We start from the raw sequence: 21,480 nt of genomic DNA on the forward strand, positions 1-21,480 counted from the left end.
AACAATCCTATATTTAAGGACACTCACCCACCCCATAAATTTTTTTAACGTACATTATTCCTACTGGCTACATCAGAAAAAAAATAGACAGTGAAAAGCATCAGAATCTAGAGAGAAATAAAGAGAAAGAAAACATTTGAAAAAAAAAAAAGAAAAAGAGAATAAGAAAAGAACAAAAAGTATATCAAAAAGAAGATTTCTCAGAGTTCGTTGGAGTTCCGTTTGAATTTTTGGTGGAGATTTTCTTGCGTTGTTATTCATCTTAATTCATTACAGGTTTTTCTTTGATTCTGAATCATTTGTACTATGAATTTTATTATGATAATCATGAATAAAAATATGTGAATAATATAAATGCATTACTTAATATGTATATTTGATTATATGAACCTATTGTTATCATATATCATGATGTTAATTTACTGTGTTTATATGTTCGTTCAATAAATATGTTAAAAAAGCAGATGTAGCAAAACACTGATATGTGCATGTATTCACTGATATAAACATAAATACACTGTACATACTGTTTACATACATGCATTTTTATAATACAACACACACACAAACACAGTGTTTAAGTAAAAATCAGTAGAATAAAAAGTATGTCAGTGAGGGAGAGAAACAGTAGATAATAAGGGTGAACGAAATCAAAGAAAAAATAGTTTTTTTGGCAAAGCTTTTTTCGAAATCACCATCTCCACTGGTCATTAACAACGAGATTTTTCGGCGCACCCATCTCACCGGAATGAATGAGAAATCAATTAAAAATATTGAATCGACAACCAAACCCCCATGGTCACCGCTGTTACTGTTGCAGCAGCATAAATCTGCCAAAAACCCTAAAATCCGACAGCCAAACGACCCCCCTTGCTGGAAAACCCCAAAACCCACCGGTTCTAGCCAAAAATCATCAAATCCAGCGGAGATCCCGTCGCCGCGCTACCCCAAAATATCCTTCCCCTAGATCTGTCGCCAGCGCCTCTCTTTCCTTCTTTTCCGGCGCCGTCCCCTGTCCCCTTTCCCTTCGCTGGCACCTTTTTTGGTTAATTCCTCGTGGATCCAACAACATCTACTCCAGATTCAGTGCCTCCCCTCACCACCATTAAAAACTGCCGCCATTCCCTCTCACCCTGGGCTACTTTTATTATTTATTATTTTATTATGATTAATAAAGTTTATTAATTATTATCCTTTTAAATGAATTTTACTCAATATTATTGTTAAAGTTGAATAACGTTTTGAATGGATAAAAATCGTTACAAGTTTACAAATGATGAATGAATGTATTTAACGTTAGATAAATTTTAGATTTTTAAATTTTTGTCTCAATTAAAAATGCGACGTACGCATTTTTTTGAAATATTTAAAACTTAAGGATGCAGTAATGTGCCTTGACAAATATTTTTCTAAACTTAATTTTCACAAAATTTACTTTTAAGTAGTTTAAATATATTTTAAATGAGAAATTTAAGCCTTAACATAATTATCAAAATAGTTTAAGACAAGATAAGTCAAAAAAAGCGACCGTGCTAGAACCACGAGATTTGAGGGGTGCCTCGTACCTTTCCCTCGGTCAACATAATTTCTTATTCGGTCTTTTATTTTTGTAAACCAATAAAGAGTCATTTCCTTTTGATTAGGGATTCCAAAAAGTGACTAACTCAATTTCAAGTGGCGATTCTATAAATTAATTAATCCCTATTCAATATCGTCACTTTAATTGGAAAAGGAGTGTGACATCTAAGGCATGTTACTCCTCCCTCATTATTAGTTCAACTAAAATCATGTTTTGATAAATGATTTTCATGGTACTATTGTGATAATGTTTGGATTTTGAAATATAGATTGGGGGTTTTGGTTATTCTTGGTTGGATAATGTTTTCTCATATTTTTTTGATGATTTTCTTGTTATAATTGTGGTTTGAAACATGTGGTTGCATGAGAATGGTCAATTGATACTTGATTTTGGTTTTGAAAATCTTATGTCCTCAACATGTTTGTTAAAATTCCTATGAGAATGCTTCTGTCACATAGTTTGACTATTCTTAAAAATTTTGCATTGCATGATATAGTAATAGAACTTAAATTGGTTTGGTTAGTTTTAAATAGATTGGAAAGGTGTTGGTGGCCATGGTTTTGGTTTAATTAGAAATCTTGTGGGGTACATGGTAATCCCCTAAGACTTCGCTAATGACATTGCTTGCAAGTTATAGTCGGTATGACGATAACCACTTCTTAATGCCTTGATAATGGACTCTTGGAATTGGTCGTTTGATTTTGTGTTAAATGTTTTAATTGGACAATAATGACGAGTTATAATAGCTAACCGTGAAGGTGTGAGTTCGATGGACGGACATTGAAAACTCATATTTGCCGATATGAGGGGTGGTCATGGTAACCATATGATTGTGGGGTACACGGGAATCTCCCAAGTTTATACTTGTATATAAGTATCATGGAGGGAGAAGGGTGCACGGGAATCCCCATCCCCTATGATATCTCCAGTTTGTGCGGCTACACACACTGGAGCCTGTTCAGGGGATAACACTGGACCCATATAGCCCGTGGGTGGATTATGAAGGTAAATCTATACAACCCTAGTTAAAGGTTTTTAATGCATGCTAAACCCGATTTTCTTTCCCGGCATGGTATATATATGTGTGTGTGTGTGTGATTGCATATGACTATTTACTTTAATTTTGAATAATAGCATTATTTTATCCTTACTCCTGAGTATATGCTAGCGTTCACCCGCTAACCTATCTTCGGGCACTGTATCCCCACACGATGTAGGAACCGGCCATACTACTCCTCCTGCTTAGTGATCTTGCATTCGAGAACAACTTTATATTGGACTGAAGTAGTGAGATTTCATACTTCGAAAGCCTCAATTCATGCTACGGACTTTTTTCATACTTTTGTTTCTTTCTTGGACTTTGATTTTAGCTATGGTTGGGGGCATGTCCCAACCGGATGTTTTGGATTTCAGTTAGAGGCTTTGTATGACTACTATGGGTATAGACGGTGTCGGTATTGGTATTAGTGTTGACATTGGTATTGGTATTGGGGCTAACACCGATTGGATGTTTGGTTGGTTATGGTTATGTCCTCCTTTAAATATCTTTCAATTATAATTGTTCTATTTTGTTATATGTTCGGAATTTATTCGACATAGGGGACAGGGTGGTTATGGTTAGGGATTGAGGGGCATTCTTTAGTTTGGGTAGGACTTGAGATGCCCGATACGACAAGGCCCTGGTTCGAATTGTGTTTAACATGTTGATGTGACATAGGTGTATGGATAAGACCTTTGTTTTACCTCTCTTCGTCATCTCATTTAATTCAAATTAATTTTTCCTTTTGTATATTTTTTTTCCTCATTATTTTTTCATATTGATATCATTTAAGATGTCTGTAAGTGTCTAAATAAATTATTCAATTAAAGGTTAAGACTTAAAATATTTAAGTAAACTAGTTTAACATCACGTGTCTCGCACGTGTAACGTTTGATTATTTAAAATTAAATAATTTTGTCCATTGCATAAATTTGTAATGAAGTATAAAAAGTTTAAATCACTTTTCAAAGATCTTTCACACTTTAATATAATAATGTAAACATAAACATATATTTTAGTGTAAGCATATATATATATTTTACCACCAGAAGTTTCAAGTAGTTAATGGATCATCACTTTTGCGTTTGTCATGGAAGGTCTATTTTTCTTTTTCTTTTCTATATTTAAAATTTTTCTTATTTTTAAAGTCAAAGGAAATGAAATAACCAAAAAGAAAAAGACCACAGACGAAGTAGTTGTAATTAAAAATTCTAAAACCCTAACAACACTCAAAATAAAAGCAATAAAATTTCACCGACTAAACATTTTTCAAATCAAAATTCTCACTTTATTTAATAACTATACAACACAATGAAACTTAAAAGAATCAAACTTTTTTAGACTTATTTTTTGCTTCTCGATATACCGTAAATGTAGAAAAAGCAATAAAATTTCACCAACTAAATATTCTTCAAATCAAAATTCTCCCTTTACTTAATAACTATAAAACACAATGAAACTTAAAAGAGTCAAACTTTTAACTTTTTTTCTGCTTCTCGATATACCATAAACATAAACAGATTTAGAAGGAGTCTAAAATCAGGGTAAAGTAAAAAAGGTGGTTTTTTACATATATTTAGGAGTCTTAACTTTTTATATATTTTAAGATTCATATACTTTTAAAATTTTGGTACTTCTTAAATTTTTTGATTCTAAAACTTTTATATTTATTTTAAAATTTTCAAATCTTCTTAAAATCAAATTTAACTGATTTAGAGTTCTTAAATCAATGAAAAAGTATTTAATTGTCATCAATTTGATGACTTCTATTAAAGAAAAGTTTTATCATAAATATATTTAATTAATTGTCTAAAGCAAGAACTTTTAATGAAGGGCAAAAAGTTTAAACAACATTTCTAAGGTCCTTCACACATTTAATATAATATAGAATATAGATAAAAGCTGACACTATTTCAGTTTTTAATAACTTTTATTTCTAGAACTCTTATCTTGACGGAAGAATTTATGTCATTACAATTATTATTATTATTTTTGTCTTATCAAAGTTCATATGTACTAAGTTAAACTGGTTGTTCTTTATTGAACCTGGAATGTTTCTCACAAATTCTCTTGAGAAAAGAAATAAAGTCACCTCTCAACTTGTCTTGACTTTATTTTAAAAAAAAACCTTAAACTCTGCGAGCTACCTACTACCCCACAAAAGTTATATAGACTGTTATAAATTGGTTATTTTGATTAATTTTGAGCATGTTTTACATTCACACAAATAAGGTGCGTGAATCTGTAAATTTTACTGCAATTCCCAATTAAAATTTGTCACGTGTAATTTTTTTTTTATTATTTTAAAAACCCATCTTTCTCTTTGAAAAGCCCATCATATCCAATTTCCTCCATTAAAATAGCCATGGAGCTTTAAAAAAAACTGCTCTTCTCAATAAAATCAACTTCATAATGATTGTCGATCAATATGTCGAGAATTACGTTTACAAATCACTACAAATGTATTTTTCCCCAAATTTCACAAATGCATAAACGAAAAATACATGATTTAAGATAGAAAGAAAATATAGAGTATTTATTTAATGAGTAAGTCGGATTAGAGATGGACATCAAATTTAGCAGATTCTCCAAAGGTTTGTTGCAACTACAACCTTTCAACAAAAATTCTAAACTAAAATCAGATGAATAATCAAATTCGAACCAAAAATCTGAGCCTAAAGTCTTAAAATCAAACAATAATCAACGACCTCAATTAAACTCCAAATTCAAATCTCACCTTATATCACTTGGTCAGATGAAATAATTGTTCTCGTGGTTGCTTTAGCCACCAGTTTTTGTTCGTAGCAAGAAGTGGCGTAACTAAAAGTTAGCTACAGACTTTCCATAGTCTATGACTAAGGACAAATACTTATAGCTATGATTTTTTTGTGTTGTAGCTGTTACGGTAAAAAGTTCTTGCTACGAAATTATGACAAATAATTTTATTCTTTTACCCCGATAAATAAAATTTGTAGCTATCTTCATACTATAGACACAAGGAGCATTTGTAGCAACATTGTTTGTCATGCAAATTCAAAATTTGTGGCTATTTCTATAGTTTAGTCCCGTAGCAATATGTGTATTTAGCTACAAAATAAAAAGAGAAAAGACATCTTTTCCCCCCTAAACTTGTTCTCCCAACTCACTTTAGCACTTAAACTTAACTTCCATTTATTTACCCCCCTTAACATCTTTAAAAGGAATTATTTCAACCCCTTAACACCCCGCGTGTAAACAAGCATTGTTGGGCACATAAAAACTCATTTTTGTATTTTTAATTTCTTTTCTCTTTCTTTTGAATACCCGTTTAAACCCCCCCTAACTGTTATATCCAATTTTTCTATAAAAAGACCCCTAATTTATCCTCCTTCTTCATCTTCAATCCAAAATTTCTTCAATTCATGAAAGTGATGCAAAAAATAAAATTGCTTTCTCTTTATTTGTATTAAGCCGCATAAATTTGAGATTAAAAAAATATAAAATTGAATTGATTTTAGCTTCTTCTCATTTCGTATTAAGGTATAATCTCATTCATTACTTTGTCTATGTTTTATTAGGAATTACTTTCGTAATGAATTTCTGAATTACTTTGTTTATCGTCTCCTTTAATTTTGTTTCTAAATTTTATCTTATTTGTTGAAATGAATTTCTTGCAGCACACAATAATGAAGTCAGTTAACTTGAGTAAACTATGTATGGAGGAAAATGATTCTGCTTTAAAGCAAGTTATTCATTGTAATCACGGAATTTTATTGCATTTGAAGACATCTTGGACTTCAAGTAATCCCGGTAGAAGATATTGGGCATGTCCTTATTATGGGGTAAATATAAAATTTTGCATTTTCTCTTGTTATTTCGATAGAATTGATTAAAAGAAATGAAGTTAATTCATTCTTTATTTGTCACCATTGAAGGGTCCAAGATCTTACAACTTTTGGAGTTGGAGGAATTCAGAAGACATTGATTAGAGGTCCAAATATATGATTCGTAAGCTAATTGAAAAACTAGGTGAGCTTGAGAATGTAGTTGAATCTTGTCCTTTCAATGAAGTTGAGAAATTGATTACATTGAGCAAATCAATCAAGGAAGGTTCAGAAGAAGTTGACCAGCCTAAAGAATCCAAACATGATGATAATGGAATTAATATGAAATTGGAGAAATTAGAAGAAGAGATTCGAAAGATCAAGGAGAAAGAAAAGAATTGGAGACGAATAGCTGAACGAAGGACTAGAGACAATACTCACTTCTTTGTTGTATTTTTTGTTGTATATTAGTAATAGCTTTAAGCTTTTTGGTTGCGATGCTCTATATGAAAAATGGTTCACTGAGGTTACCTTAGCACTAGGTTGTTGTCATATTATGTGTTGCAAATTATTGTGTTGAGCAGTACAACTTCTTTTGTATTTGAATTTTCTTATATATATGAAGAAGAGAAAGGTTGTTAGATTAAGTGAATCATGTTTGCTTATCTTTTGTAATGGTGCAGCTTATACTTCTTTTGTGTTTGTTTGAGTATTTATTGTTAAATTGATTGCATTTGAATCATTTAGTAGCCAAAAAATAAGTGCAGGCAACAAATTACAATTTGAAGTTGTAAAATGTCAAAATACTGCAGGCATAACACAATAGAAATGCAGTCACAACTGCTGATATTTTAATAGAAACATTAGCCAAAAAAATCCAGTCACAACTGCTAATATTTTAACAGAAACATTAGCAAAAAAAAAATGCAATCACAGCTGCTGATATTTCAATAGAAACATTAGCCAAAAATACAGTCACTACTGCATCATTGTTTTCAAAATATGTCAAATTAGTGTAGTCACAGCTGCATAGTTGAAGTCACCACAATTGAACTACTAGCTAAGTTAAAATCACTACTTTTTCATTACACACCATCAATACACAAAGAGAAAAAATAATCAGGCTTCTACTGGAAAGTTGTTGAACTTGTTTGGCTTAGATGATTCAGTTCAACAATATTTGACCTTGTCCTCATTCTTTTCTGTGCTTTTATGTATTCAAGTCCTAGTTAGGTCATAGCTTTCTTTCCTTTCCATTTCACACCTGAGGTTGATTTGTGATGTCCAAGATTTCCAGTCACTATGGAGGAGTTCATCGGCATTCCAGGCTGACAAAAATAAAAGAGAACAAATTTAACTAAAGACTTGAAAAAGGTTTACTTTAAACTAGATAAATATAATCGAGAAATTTTAACTTACATTGAGGATTTTAAAACCACTCTCTGTATGAAGCACCCCCATTCCAAAAAGCGCCCCTATTCCAACCATCCTAGGTCTTTTATAAGCTTTCCCTCTACCTTTGCTAGCACTAGTGACACCATCTCCTCTTGATGTACCAGCACAACCAACAGCACCAGCTCCTCTACCTCTACCAGCTCCACCAACAACTGCAACACCAGCTCCTCTACCTCTACCAGCTCCACCAACAACTGTAGCACTAGCTCCTCTACCTCTACCAGCTCCACCAACAACTGCAGCACCAACTCTTCTACCTCTACCGACTCCACTAACAACTGCAGCATCAGATCTTCTACCTCTACCAATAGCACTATCAATAACACAAGTTGCAGTTTTTTTTCCCTCTATCAACACCTATAGTAGCAGTAGTTGTTGCAGGTGATCCTCTTCCTCTACTAGTAGCTTCTACTACTACTGCAGCAGCCTACAACACATAAGAAAAAATATAATGAGAGTAAAAAATGAAAGAAAATAAAAGAGAATTAAAATACTAGTAAATTACAAGTCAAATATTACCTTTGTAGATCCTTTTGGTCTTCCTCTTCTTCTACTTGTGCTTGGTGCTGCAAAAGAAGAACCCATACTAGTTCTAGTGGAACTTGAATTCAATGGGCAACTTTTTTTATTATGACTCTTGTTGTGACATGTGTTGCAGGTGATCTCAACACCCTTATTTGACAACTTTCCAATCCTATTTTCATTCTGCTCCTTTTTCTAGATTTACTGGGTCTTCCTGGAAGCTTTCTTATTGTGGGTGGTATAACAGAACGATTGGTTGACTTGGGCCACATTTTTATACCAGTAACAGGCTGAATGAAGTAACTGTAAGTCTTGAGGTAAGTTTTTTTAGTATATCAATATACAACATAGTTAATGGGTTCTAGCCTTCTAAAGTGTAGTGCAGCTATGGCATGACAACAAGGTATACCTTTTAACATCCAAGACCTACATGTACAAGTATTATTCCTCAAATTCACTATAAAAGTATTTCTCCATCTATCCTTAACTTCAAAACCAAAATCACCATTCCACTCAAGAGTATACTTCATTAATTTTGATGTGTTATCTTGCAATACTTTTAGTGCCATAGGAGAAATACCAGTTATCCTTGTTTCAGAAAACTGTCTCAACTGTTCTTTTCTTCTCATCACCTTAACCCTTATTTCCTCAAGCATTGATATGATAGTCTTGTATCTTGCCCCTAGTATCTATGAGTTAAAGCTTTCAGCCATGTTGTTTCAATACTATCACAACAACTGTGATATTTAAAGTAAACCTTAGACCATCTTTCTATGTTGCACCACAGAAGATCTTCAAAAATTTTATCTCCTAACATCTCTATATGATCCAAATTTCTTCTCAATTATTGCTCATATGTAGATTTAGCACACTTCCAAAAATAGTTTTTTCTTTCAATACCTCTCCAATCCTTAGACCAGTTGGCTAGAACATGTCTAGTACAATTCTCTGTTCTGTATTTGGCAATAAATCTGAAATTTCAATGTCAAGACCCTTGAATAAAATAAAATATACCCGTTGAAATAAGTATAAAACAAGTACAAAATAAAAAATTCAGAAAATAAATAAGAGAAAATAAATGAGGTTACCTTCTGCATATCAGTAATAGTAGTCACTTCAGACCCGTCTCCCAGCTCAAGATCATTCTTCACAAGTCTAACAAACCATCTCCAAGTGAATTTGTTTTCAACTTCAACCACTGCCCAGGCTAGTGGTAGCACCTGGTTATTCCCATCCTTACAAATAGCCACCAGTAATCGACCCTTACAAACACCTTTCAAAAAACAACCATCAAACCTAATACATCTCCTGGCACTATCTTTGAATGCTCTCTTTAAAGCATCAAAACATATATAAAATGATTGGAACTTTTATCTTCCACCTTCAAAATTTTCTTCACTAAGCCTCACTACACATGTGTACCTGGATTTGTCTTTAAAAGCCCATCCCTATAATCCAAAATTCTTTTGAACTCCTCTACATGACCATCCATAATTTACTGCAACACAATGTTTCTAGCTTTTCTTGCGACATTCCTCCCTATATACACCTCCAAATTACTTTTTACTAACTCTTGAAACTGATAAACTCTAACTCCAGATTCTGATATGATTCTGTCCCTGTACCTTTTTGCCAAGTACTTAGAATTCACCAATTTGTTCTTTGTTGTGGCATTACACTTGTGGACTGGAATGTACTTCTTAACTTGAAATTATGTAGTCCTAGAATCAGTGCTTGAAAACAACAACCATGGACAACCATCTACATATTTTACTCTCACCCTTTTTGGTTCATTCACAAACTTATCTAGCTCTACATGTTCTTGAACAACATATCTAGTAAGAGCTTTTCTAAACTCTCCAACATTTGCAAAATAAAATCCAAGCTCCCAAACTATTAATTTACAAGTAGGATTAAACATAATCCTATTATAATTTCTTTTTGTTCTCGTTGTTTTTCCTTCTCTTCTAGCAGGTTGTTCAGCCTTAGCATCCCCATAATTATCCTTATTAGAATCTATTTCAAAACTTACCTCATCATCTAAATCAATATATGGATCATCTCCAGCTATCTTTCTCTCTAGACTATTTTTCTTCTTGGATAAAATCTCATCATATCCCACATCAACTCTCTTTTTACCTAAACTAACACCTTTTGTTCTAGGCTCTTGTTTTTTTCTCTTTTGGGTTTCATCAGATCTCTTCTTTTTGGCAGCCCTCTTTTGTTCCCTCAGAATCCTTACCTCCTCATGAATATCACTACCATACTCATCATCTTCACCTTCATCAAAGAAATCACAATAATCTATTTTTTCACTAACATCAGTTTCACTTTCCCAATCTGATGAAATGACTGGGACATTTACTGCAGTAACAAAAGCAGTGTCACCTAAATTCTGATTAATACTAGCAAAAACACCACCCCAAATCCTCACCAGTAGTAGAAACACCATTTATACCACCCAAATCATCACTCCTAGAACTACCACCACCACCACCTAAGTCCTCACCCCTAGCAACAACACTACAGCACTAATGTCCCCACCAGCAGCAAAAAAATCACTGCCACAATCAGCTAAGTTCTCACCCCTAGCAGCACCACCACCATTACCCAAGTCCCCACCAATAGTAGAAACACCACCACCACCAAAGTCTTCACCTCTAGCAGCAATATCAACATCACTAAAGTCTCCACCACTATCAAAAAAATACTACCACCACTACCTAAGTTCTCACCCCTAGCAGCACCAACACTATAACCCAAGTCCCTACCAATAGTAGAAACACCATCACCACCTAAGTCCTCACCTCTAGCAGTGATACCAATATCACCAAAGTCCCCACCACTAGCAAAAAAATCACTACCACCGCTACTTAAGTTCTCACCCCTAGCAGCAACACCACTATCACCTAAGTCCCCACCAATAGCAGAAATACCACCACCACAACCACCTAAGTCCTTACCAATAGAAAAAATATCATTACCACCACCTAGGTCTTCACTCTTAACAGTACCATCACCACTCAAGTTTTCAATAAAAGTAGGTTCATGAGGTATTGCAGCTTCTACAAAGTTAACCCTAAATTATCACAGTCTCCCAAGTCTTCACTTAATTCTTTATCAAAAGTAGGACAAGTTTCTCCTCCCACATGGGGTCATATTTAATAGATGGGACCACATCAGCCTCATCAACTAAATGTGTCAAATATAACTCAATAACATCTTTATTTTTAAGTTGAGGTAAAATACCCAAAATGTCCCTATCACATGTTACTATTACTAATTTTTTTTCTTTTGGGAGGTCTAAGATAAATAATACACGAGGAACAATTATACCCAATTTCCTTCACGATATCAATAAAGTCAAAGTAAGAAAGTCTATCTACATCTACATCGAAACAGTCAGTAACAATAACTCCATGATACTTAATATAGGGTTTTTGTTGTAATTTGCCTCCATGGTGAAACCTTAATGTAACATACACAAAATTATGGTTAATCTGAAGAAAACTAAAAAAAATGCAAGCTTAGAATTTATTCATGGAAAAAACCCTAATATCAAAGTAAAACAACCCTAATAATCACCTAAGTTGTCAAATTTCGTCACGGAGCAACACAAAAATCATAAAGAAACCACAGAACTAACCTAATTTGAAGTGAAATCGAGTAAAATAGAGAGGTTTTAGAGAGAGAGAGAAGTGAAATAGGTTATTATTTAGGTTTTAGGGTATTTGATAAGAGTGGGTTGGGTTATAAATAAGAATAGGTCGGGTTATAACATCAACCAATCAAAGGGCGCGTACTTAACAACACCCAGCCTTGACTTGGGTTAGGCTGTTAAGAGGTTGAAATAATTCACTTTAAAGATGTTAAAGGGGGCAAATAAACAAAAGTTAAGTTTAAGTGCTAAAGTGAGTTGGGAGCACAAGTTCAGGGGGAAAAGATGTCTTTTCTCAAATAAAAAAAATTCATAGTTGTAAACTGAAATATTTGCCACAAAAAATAAATTATAGCTATCTTTTTAAAAGCCAAGCTTAGCTATGAATTAAAATTTTCATAGCTATAATGAGATAAAAATTGAAGCTAATTTTTTTAAATTATATTACAATTTGGCAATAAGAAATTTGATTTATCAGTAATGACGATAAATTCATGGCTTTTAACACATATTTTGAAAATTTTAAATATTCAAGCACATTATTGAAAATTAGAAGGCATAATGCATAAATATGACCTTAAACTTGACACCAAATTATAACTTTGACCTTAAACTTTGATAGTACACAAATATGCCCTTTAACTATTTAAAACTACACAAATATGACCTCTGATCCTATGTGGCAAAACGCATGTTGTACATGCAAAACTGGATGCGTCGACCTAAAAATTTGAGCGTTCCAATAGTAAAAAAAAGGGGTAAAATAACTATTATGCCCTTACTAATTTCTTTTTATATATTTAAATGAATTTTCACTATTATTTTTTCATTATTATTAGCTCAAAGATGAAACTATACTAATAATAAATAAAAAAATTATAGTTTTAATAAAATGTTAATAAATTAACGTTATTAAAATTTATTAAATTAATGTTATTAAAACATTATTAAATTAAAGTTACTAAAACGTTATTAATAAAACTTTATTAAGGGCAGTAGTAGTAGTTTGTTAAATAACATTATTAAAACGTTATTAATAAAAGGTTGTTAAGGGCAGTAGTAGTAGTATATCAAATTAACGTTATTAAAATATTATTATTTATAATAATAATAATAATAATGATAATAATAATAATAATTAGTCGTCATAGTAGTAGTGGTATATTGATAGAAGCAATAGTAGTACGTAATATATAGAAACAGTAGTAGTAGTAGAATAATAATAATAATAATAATAATAATAATAATAATAATAATAATAATAATAATAATAATAATAGTAATAATAATAATAATAATAATAATAATAATAATAATAATAGTGTTTATTGAAGGCCTATATGGCTTCGTTTGACCGCAAATAGGTATCCACCATATTATCTCAATCCATGGGTTTTAACACAATCCCTCACGATGATTCAAGGACCATTTTTCTTGTCAAACCCTTAGTCATAGGATCCACCAAATTTCTTTCAGATCTTACATATTCTAAGAAAATAACACCTTGTTTCAACAATTGTTTAACTGCACCATATCTGATGCAAATATGTCTTTTTTTACCATTATATACACTATTTTTAGCAATCTCAATTACTGCCTGTGAGTCACAATGTAAAGAGACTGGTGACACTTATCTTCCCCATAAAGGCACATCTGTCAAAAGATTTCTCATTTACTCAGCTTCTTGCCTTTCCAACTCGAGAGCAATGAATTCAGATTCCATGGTAGAACGTGCTATACAAGTCTGCGTTGAAGACTTCCATGAAATAGCACATGTACCCAAAGTAAACACATAGTCACTGGTAGAATACATAGTCATTGGTAGAGCTAACTTCATCATTGTCAGTCACCTAGTTTGCATCACAAACCTTCTAAAACGGTAGGAAATTTATTAAAAGGCAAACACCAATCCATAGTACCTCTCAGATACCTTAACAAGCGATGAAGAGCATTCCAGTGTTCACTACTAGATTATGAGTATATCTACTCAATCTACTAACAGCATAAGCTATATCAGGCCGAGTATAATTCATGAGAAATATTACACTCTCAATTATTTTAGCATACTCAGTTTAGCATATTCAATTTGAGAAACATTAGAATCTTTATTCTTTTTCAAGTGTATGCTAGAATCATAAGGAGTTCTCACTGAAACTACATCAAAATAGTCAAACCTTTTCAACATCTTTTCATTATAATGAGACTGACACAAAGAGAAACCATTAACACTTCTTTTGATTTTAATCCCTAAAATCACATCATCTTCTCCAAGGTCTTTCATTTCAAATCTAGAAAATAAAAATTTCTTAGTCTCATTTACAACATTCATATTAGGGACAAAGATTAACATGTTATTCGCATATAAACATATGATCATACAATTCGATCCTATCATTTTATAATAAACACAGGTATCAGATGAATTAACAACAAAACTATTCTCTATTAATGTGAAATTAAATTTTTCATACCACTGCTTAGGTGTCTGCTTAAGTCCATATAAGGGCTTTCTTAATTTGCATACTTTTTCCTTTTGTCCTGGGACCACAAAACTTTCAGGTTGAGTCATATAGATCTCTTCCTCTAAATCACCATTTAAAAATGTAGTTTTGACATTCATTTGGTATACCACTAAACTGTGAATAACAGTTAGAGCAATAAGAGTTCTAATGGTCACTATTTTAGTCACAGGAGAATAAATATTAAAACAATCAATACCTTTCTTTTGGTTAAAATCTCTAATCACAAGTCTAGTCTTATATTTATCAATTGTACCATCAGGCCTCAATTTTCTCTTAAATACCCATTTGCTACTTATGGGTTTACAACCTTTAGGCAAATCATACAAGTCCCATGTGTGATTAGAGACTATAGAGTCTAATCACTTTTAATAGCCTCTTTTCGAAACATTGCATCTATTGAACTAATTGCTTCATCATAAGTTTTAGGGTCTTCTTCTATTAAGTAGATAGACACTAATTCCTCATTTAAAGTATCAATATCAAAACCCTCAGTTAAGAAGGTGGTGATAAAATAAGAACCAAAACTATTCTCAATTCTACGTCTTTTACTCCTTCTAAGTTCATTTTCATGCTCATTAGCATTAACATCAGAAGCAGGCATAACATGAGTGATAACAGACATAGATATAGAAGTATTATTTTGCACATCACTAGGCACATCATTTTTCAATGGAAAAACATGCTCAAAAAATTCTGCATCTCTAGATTCACAAATAGAATAATCATTTATTGACATAAATCTATATGCAACACTATTTTGAGAATAATCAATAAAGACAGTGTCAAAAGTCTTAGAGCCTACATTTACCCGTCTAAAATCAGGTATACCATCCTTATCCAAACATCCTCACACTTTCAAAAATTTCAAGTTAGGAGCAAATCCTTTCCACAATTCATATGAGGTCATGTCTTACTTTTTATGAGGGACTCTATTAAGAATATAACATGCAGATAAAATAGCTTCCCCCCACATATAGTCAGGTAGACCCGAGCTTAAAAGCATAGAATTCATTATTTTCTTAAGTGTTCTATTCTTTCGTTTGGCTACACCATTTTGTTGGGTAGTATAGGGAGCACTAAACTCATGGATGATATAATTTCTCTCACAAAAATCTTCTAGAGTTTTAGTACTATATTCACCGCTCCTATCAGATCTAAATTTTTTGATTTTCCTGTATAATTGATTTTCTACTTCTGTTTTGAATTTTAAAAACATGCTTTCAGCCTCATATTTAGACTTAAGAAGGTATATCTTAGTGTACCTAGAATAGTCATCAACAAAAGTAATATAATACTTCTTTCCACCTTTACTAATTGTTCTTAAAATCTGCTAAGTCTGAATGTACTAGTTCAAGCAATTCGGTCTTTCTACTAGTAACATATTTAAAAGGTTCCTTGACATACTTTGCTTCTACACACACATGACATTTAGAAATATCATCGATATTTACTATAGGAATTAATCCCATTTTTCTAAGTCTTTTAATAGAAGCAATATTAACATGACCTAGTCTACCATGCCATAAATTAATAGAGTCAGTAATATAAGTAGAATTAGGAATATTAGCAATCTCTTGATCAATGTTCAGTACAAAGAAGCCCCTACTAAGGTATCCCTTCCCAACAAAGTTTTCTCTACGAGAAATAATTATTTTATCATCTTCAAAAATAAGTTTAAAGCCTACTTTGTTGAGAAGTGCTCAAGAAACTAAGTTTTTATGGAGCGAGAGAACATATAGAACGTTGTTCAAGGATAATATTTTTCAGAAGTTAATTTAAGTAAAAATTTTCCTTTACCCAAAACTCCAGCAGTAGTGGAGTTACCCATGTAGACACACTCTCCATCGGTGGATTCCTCAAAGTCATGGAATAACTCTTCGTTGGCGCAGAAATGCCTTGAAGCCCCTGTGTCCAACACCCACTCAGTCTTGTTAGACACCAAGTTCGTCTCGACGACTACTACCGCAATCACTTCATCACCCCCAGCAAGATGAACTTGGACATCATTTTGTTCCCCCTATTTTGAGTTTTGCAAACTATCTCATATTTTTTAGTAGATTCGTAAGTAACAAGTAAATAAAAAAATATTAATTATATGACTCAATAAATGCCCTCTAGCATTTATGTTATCTTTTTTAATCTTCTTTTACCAAATTCATCAACAATCATAACAATATTAGAACCAGTAATGATGTTAGAACCATCATTAAATAAAACATAATCAACTTCTAATTTTTCTAAGAAAATAAAAAAGTTTTATGACCAACTTTTAAAATTATTTTCGTCTAATGGCTCAATTTTTGACAAATCAAGAAAAGTTTTGTTAAAAAAAAATAGCCATTTATCAATATTGTATGTAAGGAAATCGCTTTCAAATTATTGAAAAAAAATGTTACAATATTGATGTTCGAACTGAAATTATTAATAGTTAGAGAATAGTCATAAATACTGTGTCGTGGCAAGCCACTGCCTTGAAAGCGATTTCGGCCCGACTCTGGTGAAAATCCTTCTAGCCGGTCGCTCCCCAAGGTTCCACAGCTACTTCAAACACGTGCACTCGTGGCTGGAAGTTTAGAGGTTGTCCAAACCAATTTCCCAAAATAATTCAAGAAGAGGAAATGAGGAAGATTCTTTTTCTTTTCCTTTTTATTTGTTGTCTGCTTTCTTTTCTCCGTAGGTGCTCTTTATATAGGATTTGAAAGTGACAAAGACGAGTGAACTTTGAAGGAATTAATGGTGAGTATTAATGGCATTAAAAAGCCATTACTACATGTTATTGAATTTATGTTTTGAAGGAGATATTTCACTTTCTTGATTACGTAGAAGTGTTTGATTACGTAGAAGTGTTCATCTCCTCTGAAACGTATGTTTTATTTATTTTTTTCTTTATTCATACATTATACAAATACTTTAAGGAGCATTAACTGCACACCAATAACTCTATAACAATTTCTAAAATTATGTATTTTGCATATAATATCATATAATGGATATTAAAAATAATAAGTTGTGAAAAAGTCAATATTACTATATATAATAAGATGGAGTTAACATGCTGGAGCAGACAGTAGGTCAATATGTCTGTTTGTGTTGCTTGCTTCAACTGTTTCAATAGTGATTTTATTATATCATTCATAATTAATTAATTACTATATGTCATTTACGTATTAAAAAATTAATAATATTTAATAAAAAAATAAAATTAACATTTATGGCATGTCTGCTTCAGCTGCTTCAATCGTAATTTTACTATATCACCTCTAATTAATTGTTATACGTCATCTAAGTATTAATAAATTAATAATATTTAGTAAAAATGGTAAAATAGTCACAAAATAATAAATTAACTCTTGATGTTTTAAATTAACTTGACATGTTTCATGAGGCCCGCTTAAATTTTTTTTTAACAAGTATTTTTTATAGTAATTTTGTTATATCACTTCTAATTAGGGGTGTTCATGATTTGGTTAAAAACTAAACCGAACCGCGAACCAAATCAAACCGATTAAAAAACCCGACATTTGGTTAGGTTTGGTTTTAAATTTTTAAAACCGATACTTATATGGTTTGGTTTTGGTTTTATTCTAAAATAACCGACAAAATAACCAAACCGAACCGATATAAATTATATATATATATATATACACACACAACACATATGCATATATAAATTATTTATATATTATTCATAAATAAAATATAAATATTTTTTAAACATTATAAATTTTAATCAAGAATTTGACTTTAGCCGTAGCACTTTTAGTCATATGTCTCCATCTAGTTGATGGTATGTTATGAGATTCTATATGATTTTCGCACTTTGAATGACAAATGATACTAATTGTGAAAATTATCTTGTTGTTTATGGGATTTTATAGGTAAGTTTCATTAGACTATAGATAATCACTAGTTTTGAACTTTCTTTTTGGTCCTTATTGAGCAAAAAATTTATGTGTTTACCTTTTGGGTGGTTTATCATATCATTCTCTTATATGTAGTTTCTAAATATTTTTGTAGAAACGTTCATATGGTGTTGTTTGTGACTTTGCCTAAGTATAACACTAAATTGACATCTTAGCTTTAAAGTTGAGTAACAACGCTCAATTGACATCTCATATGTTAGATTAGATTTTTTTAAGAAAAAATTTTAACTTTTATCATTAACTAAAGTTATAAACCGAAAAAAACGGACCGAACCGAACTAAACCGACGGTTATTTTTTGGGTTGGTTTGGTTTGGTTTTAAAATTTTAAAAATCGACTAAGTTGGTTTGGTTATGATTTTAACCAATAACCGACCCATGAACACCCCTACTTCTAATTAGTTATTATAAGTCATTTAAGACATGTCTACTTCACAACTCCAATCATGATTTTACTATATCACCCCTAATTAATTATTATGATCATTTAAGGATTGTGCCTCTTAAATTGGAATAGAAGAAAAAGTATTTATAAATCACAATAATTAAAAACTTAAATTATTAAAAAAAAATATAACTGACTATCAAAGCCACAAAAAACTGAACAAGGAGAGTAACATATATTATTTGAAAATTACATAAAAAGTATTATAAATTACAATAGCTATCAACTTAAAATATCTAAAAAAAATTAATCTGTTATATATTTAAATAAAATATATAAAAAAATACTATAAATCACAATCTAACAACTTAATAAATTTAAAGGTTAGCACGCCTGTTGTGGCACAACTTCATTGGTCCTTTCTCTTGCCTCCATTTTTTTGTCCATTTTAATTTATTTGTCTTATTTTTTTCAATCTGTTATATATTTCTTGAAAATACGTAAAAAAAATATTATGAATCACAATAATTAACAATTTAAAAAAAATTAAAAGATATAAAATATTTGGATGAATCTCGAAATTATATCAGTGTCACTTAAATTGAAATAGAAGAAAAAGTATTGTAAATCATAATAACTAAAAACTTAAATTATTTTAAATATATAATTGACTATCAATGCCACAAAAGTTTGAATAATTTATTTTAGACGTAACATTTGTTTTAAATAATTTGTTGTTCCTAAAAAGAAAAAAAATATTATTGCCTCAAACACATGACAAATATTTATATTTTTTCTATAAAATTTATTGCAACAGTAAAATTATGGATATATCATTTCATTATGACAAATAATTATAACTATCAAACTCGAAACTGTCACAAATTATTATAACTTGAAATAAAATATTAATTTGGCTATAACGGTTTGCTTCAAATAAATATTTCTTCTAATTAAAAAGGGTCGCTATTGTAATGGTGCATTAAACGCGCAACAAAAACTTGCCATTAGCTATAAAATTTTAGCGCATCAATAAACTTATAGCTATTCAGATAACTATTGCCATAAATTATTATAACTTGAAGCCAAAACATCTGTTTAGCTATAAAATTTTGCTTCAAGTAATTTAGTGTGACTAAAAAAAAATTAACAACAAATGGATGGCAAAAACTTGCAATCAGCTACAATATTTTACTCTAGCAATTGACTTGTAGCTATTTGGGTAATTTTTACCACAAATTATTATAACTCAAAGCAAAAATATCTGTTTAGCTATAATATTTTACTTCAATTAATTTATTATGGCCAAAAGAATTATTATTGCTACGATAACATCAAATGCATGGCAAAAACATACAATTAGCTATAAATTTTTTCATAGCAATAAAGTTGTAGCTATTTGGATAATTATTGCCGTGATAGTTAGTAACTATAGCAAAAAATGAAGAAATAGCTTTATCAGTTTATTTTTGTAGCTTACAAATCTTGTGAAATTGTAAATAGCCACAAAATTTCTATTTGTGTGTCTGTTATTAGGTATTAGCCATGATTTTCAACTATGTTGCTGAGAATTCATAGCTATAGATACATAATATTGTAGTGCGGTCTTAATAAAAAGGGGGCAAAAATAGAAATATGCAAAAAAAAGACACCATCAATACACTATAAATTTGACATGTATAGCAACTTTACTTCACCAAAGAAGTGAAATATCTAAAAAGTTCTTGTGAGGACTATCAAAAATTGTGATTCCCCCTTATATTTAAACTTTAAGGGGCCGTTTGGTTTGCGGGACTAGAGTCAATAATCCCGGGATAAAATAATAATTCCGAGATAAAAATGTAACTCACTCGTTTGGTTGTAAATATTTGGGATAACTTATCCCGAGACTAATAGTTAGTCCCGGGATAAGTTATCCACCCAGATGATGGGATAACAATCCCAAGACTATTTTTCTTTGGTATAAAATTATACAAGGACAAAAATACCCTCATTTTCATCTCTCTCTCTCTCTCTCACACACACACACACACATATATATATATATATTATAGATATTCATAAATAATAAATTATGTTTAGTTAACGTATAATATATTCATAAATAAATTATATATATATAATAATAATAATTAATGTAAACTGGTAAACTGTATAATAATTATGTTTTGAACGTATAATATATATTATGAACAGTATAATATACTATGAACATAAATATATATTATGAATAACGTATAATATATTCATAAATATATAAATTAGATATTCATAAATTATGTTTAATTAACGTATAATATATTCGTTAATTATGAATATAATATATTACGTAATATATAACGTAATTACATAATATATAACGTATAATATTATGAATATATATACGTTAATTATGTTTAATTATATATATATTTTGTTAATATATTTAATTATAATATATTATGTTAAATTATGTTAATTATGTTTAATTATATATAATTTAATTATATATAACATAATATATAACGTAAAATATTCTCACACACACATAAATTATGTTTAATTAACATATAATATATTCATAAATAAATAAATTTTGAACGGTAAACTGTTCAA

At 30.8% G+C, this 21,480-nt stretch overlaps 1 protein-coding gene across 1 annotated transcript in view; it reads right to left on the bottom strand.

Moving 5' to 3' along the window:
• Positions 1–10,895: 10,895 nt before the first annotated feature.
• Positions 10,896–21,480, bottom strand: part of LOC124899530 (glycine-rich cell wall structural protein 1-like) — a 13,458-nt gene continuing 2,873 nt past the window's right edge. The window contains exons 2-3 of the mRNA XM_047414436.1: positions 11,134–11,477; positions 10,896–11,050 (exon numbers count right to left, since the gene is read on the bottom strand). Of these exons, the coding sequence (XP_047270392.1) occupies positions 10,896–11,050; positions 11,134–11,477 (499 nt within the window). The remainder of the gene's footprint in view (positions 11,051–11,133; positions 11,478–21,480) is intronic.

This window comes from Capsicum annuum, chromosome 6, assembly GCF_002878395.1.
Source record: "Capsicum annuum cultivar UCD-10X-F1 chromosome 6, UCD10Xv1.1, whole genome shotgun sequence".
Lineage (NCBI taxonomy): Eukaryota > Viridiplantae > Streptophyta > Magnoliopsida > Solanales > Solanaceae > Capsicum > Capsicum annuum.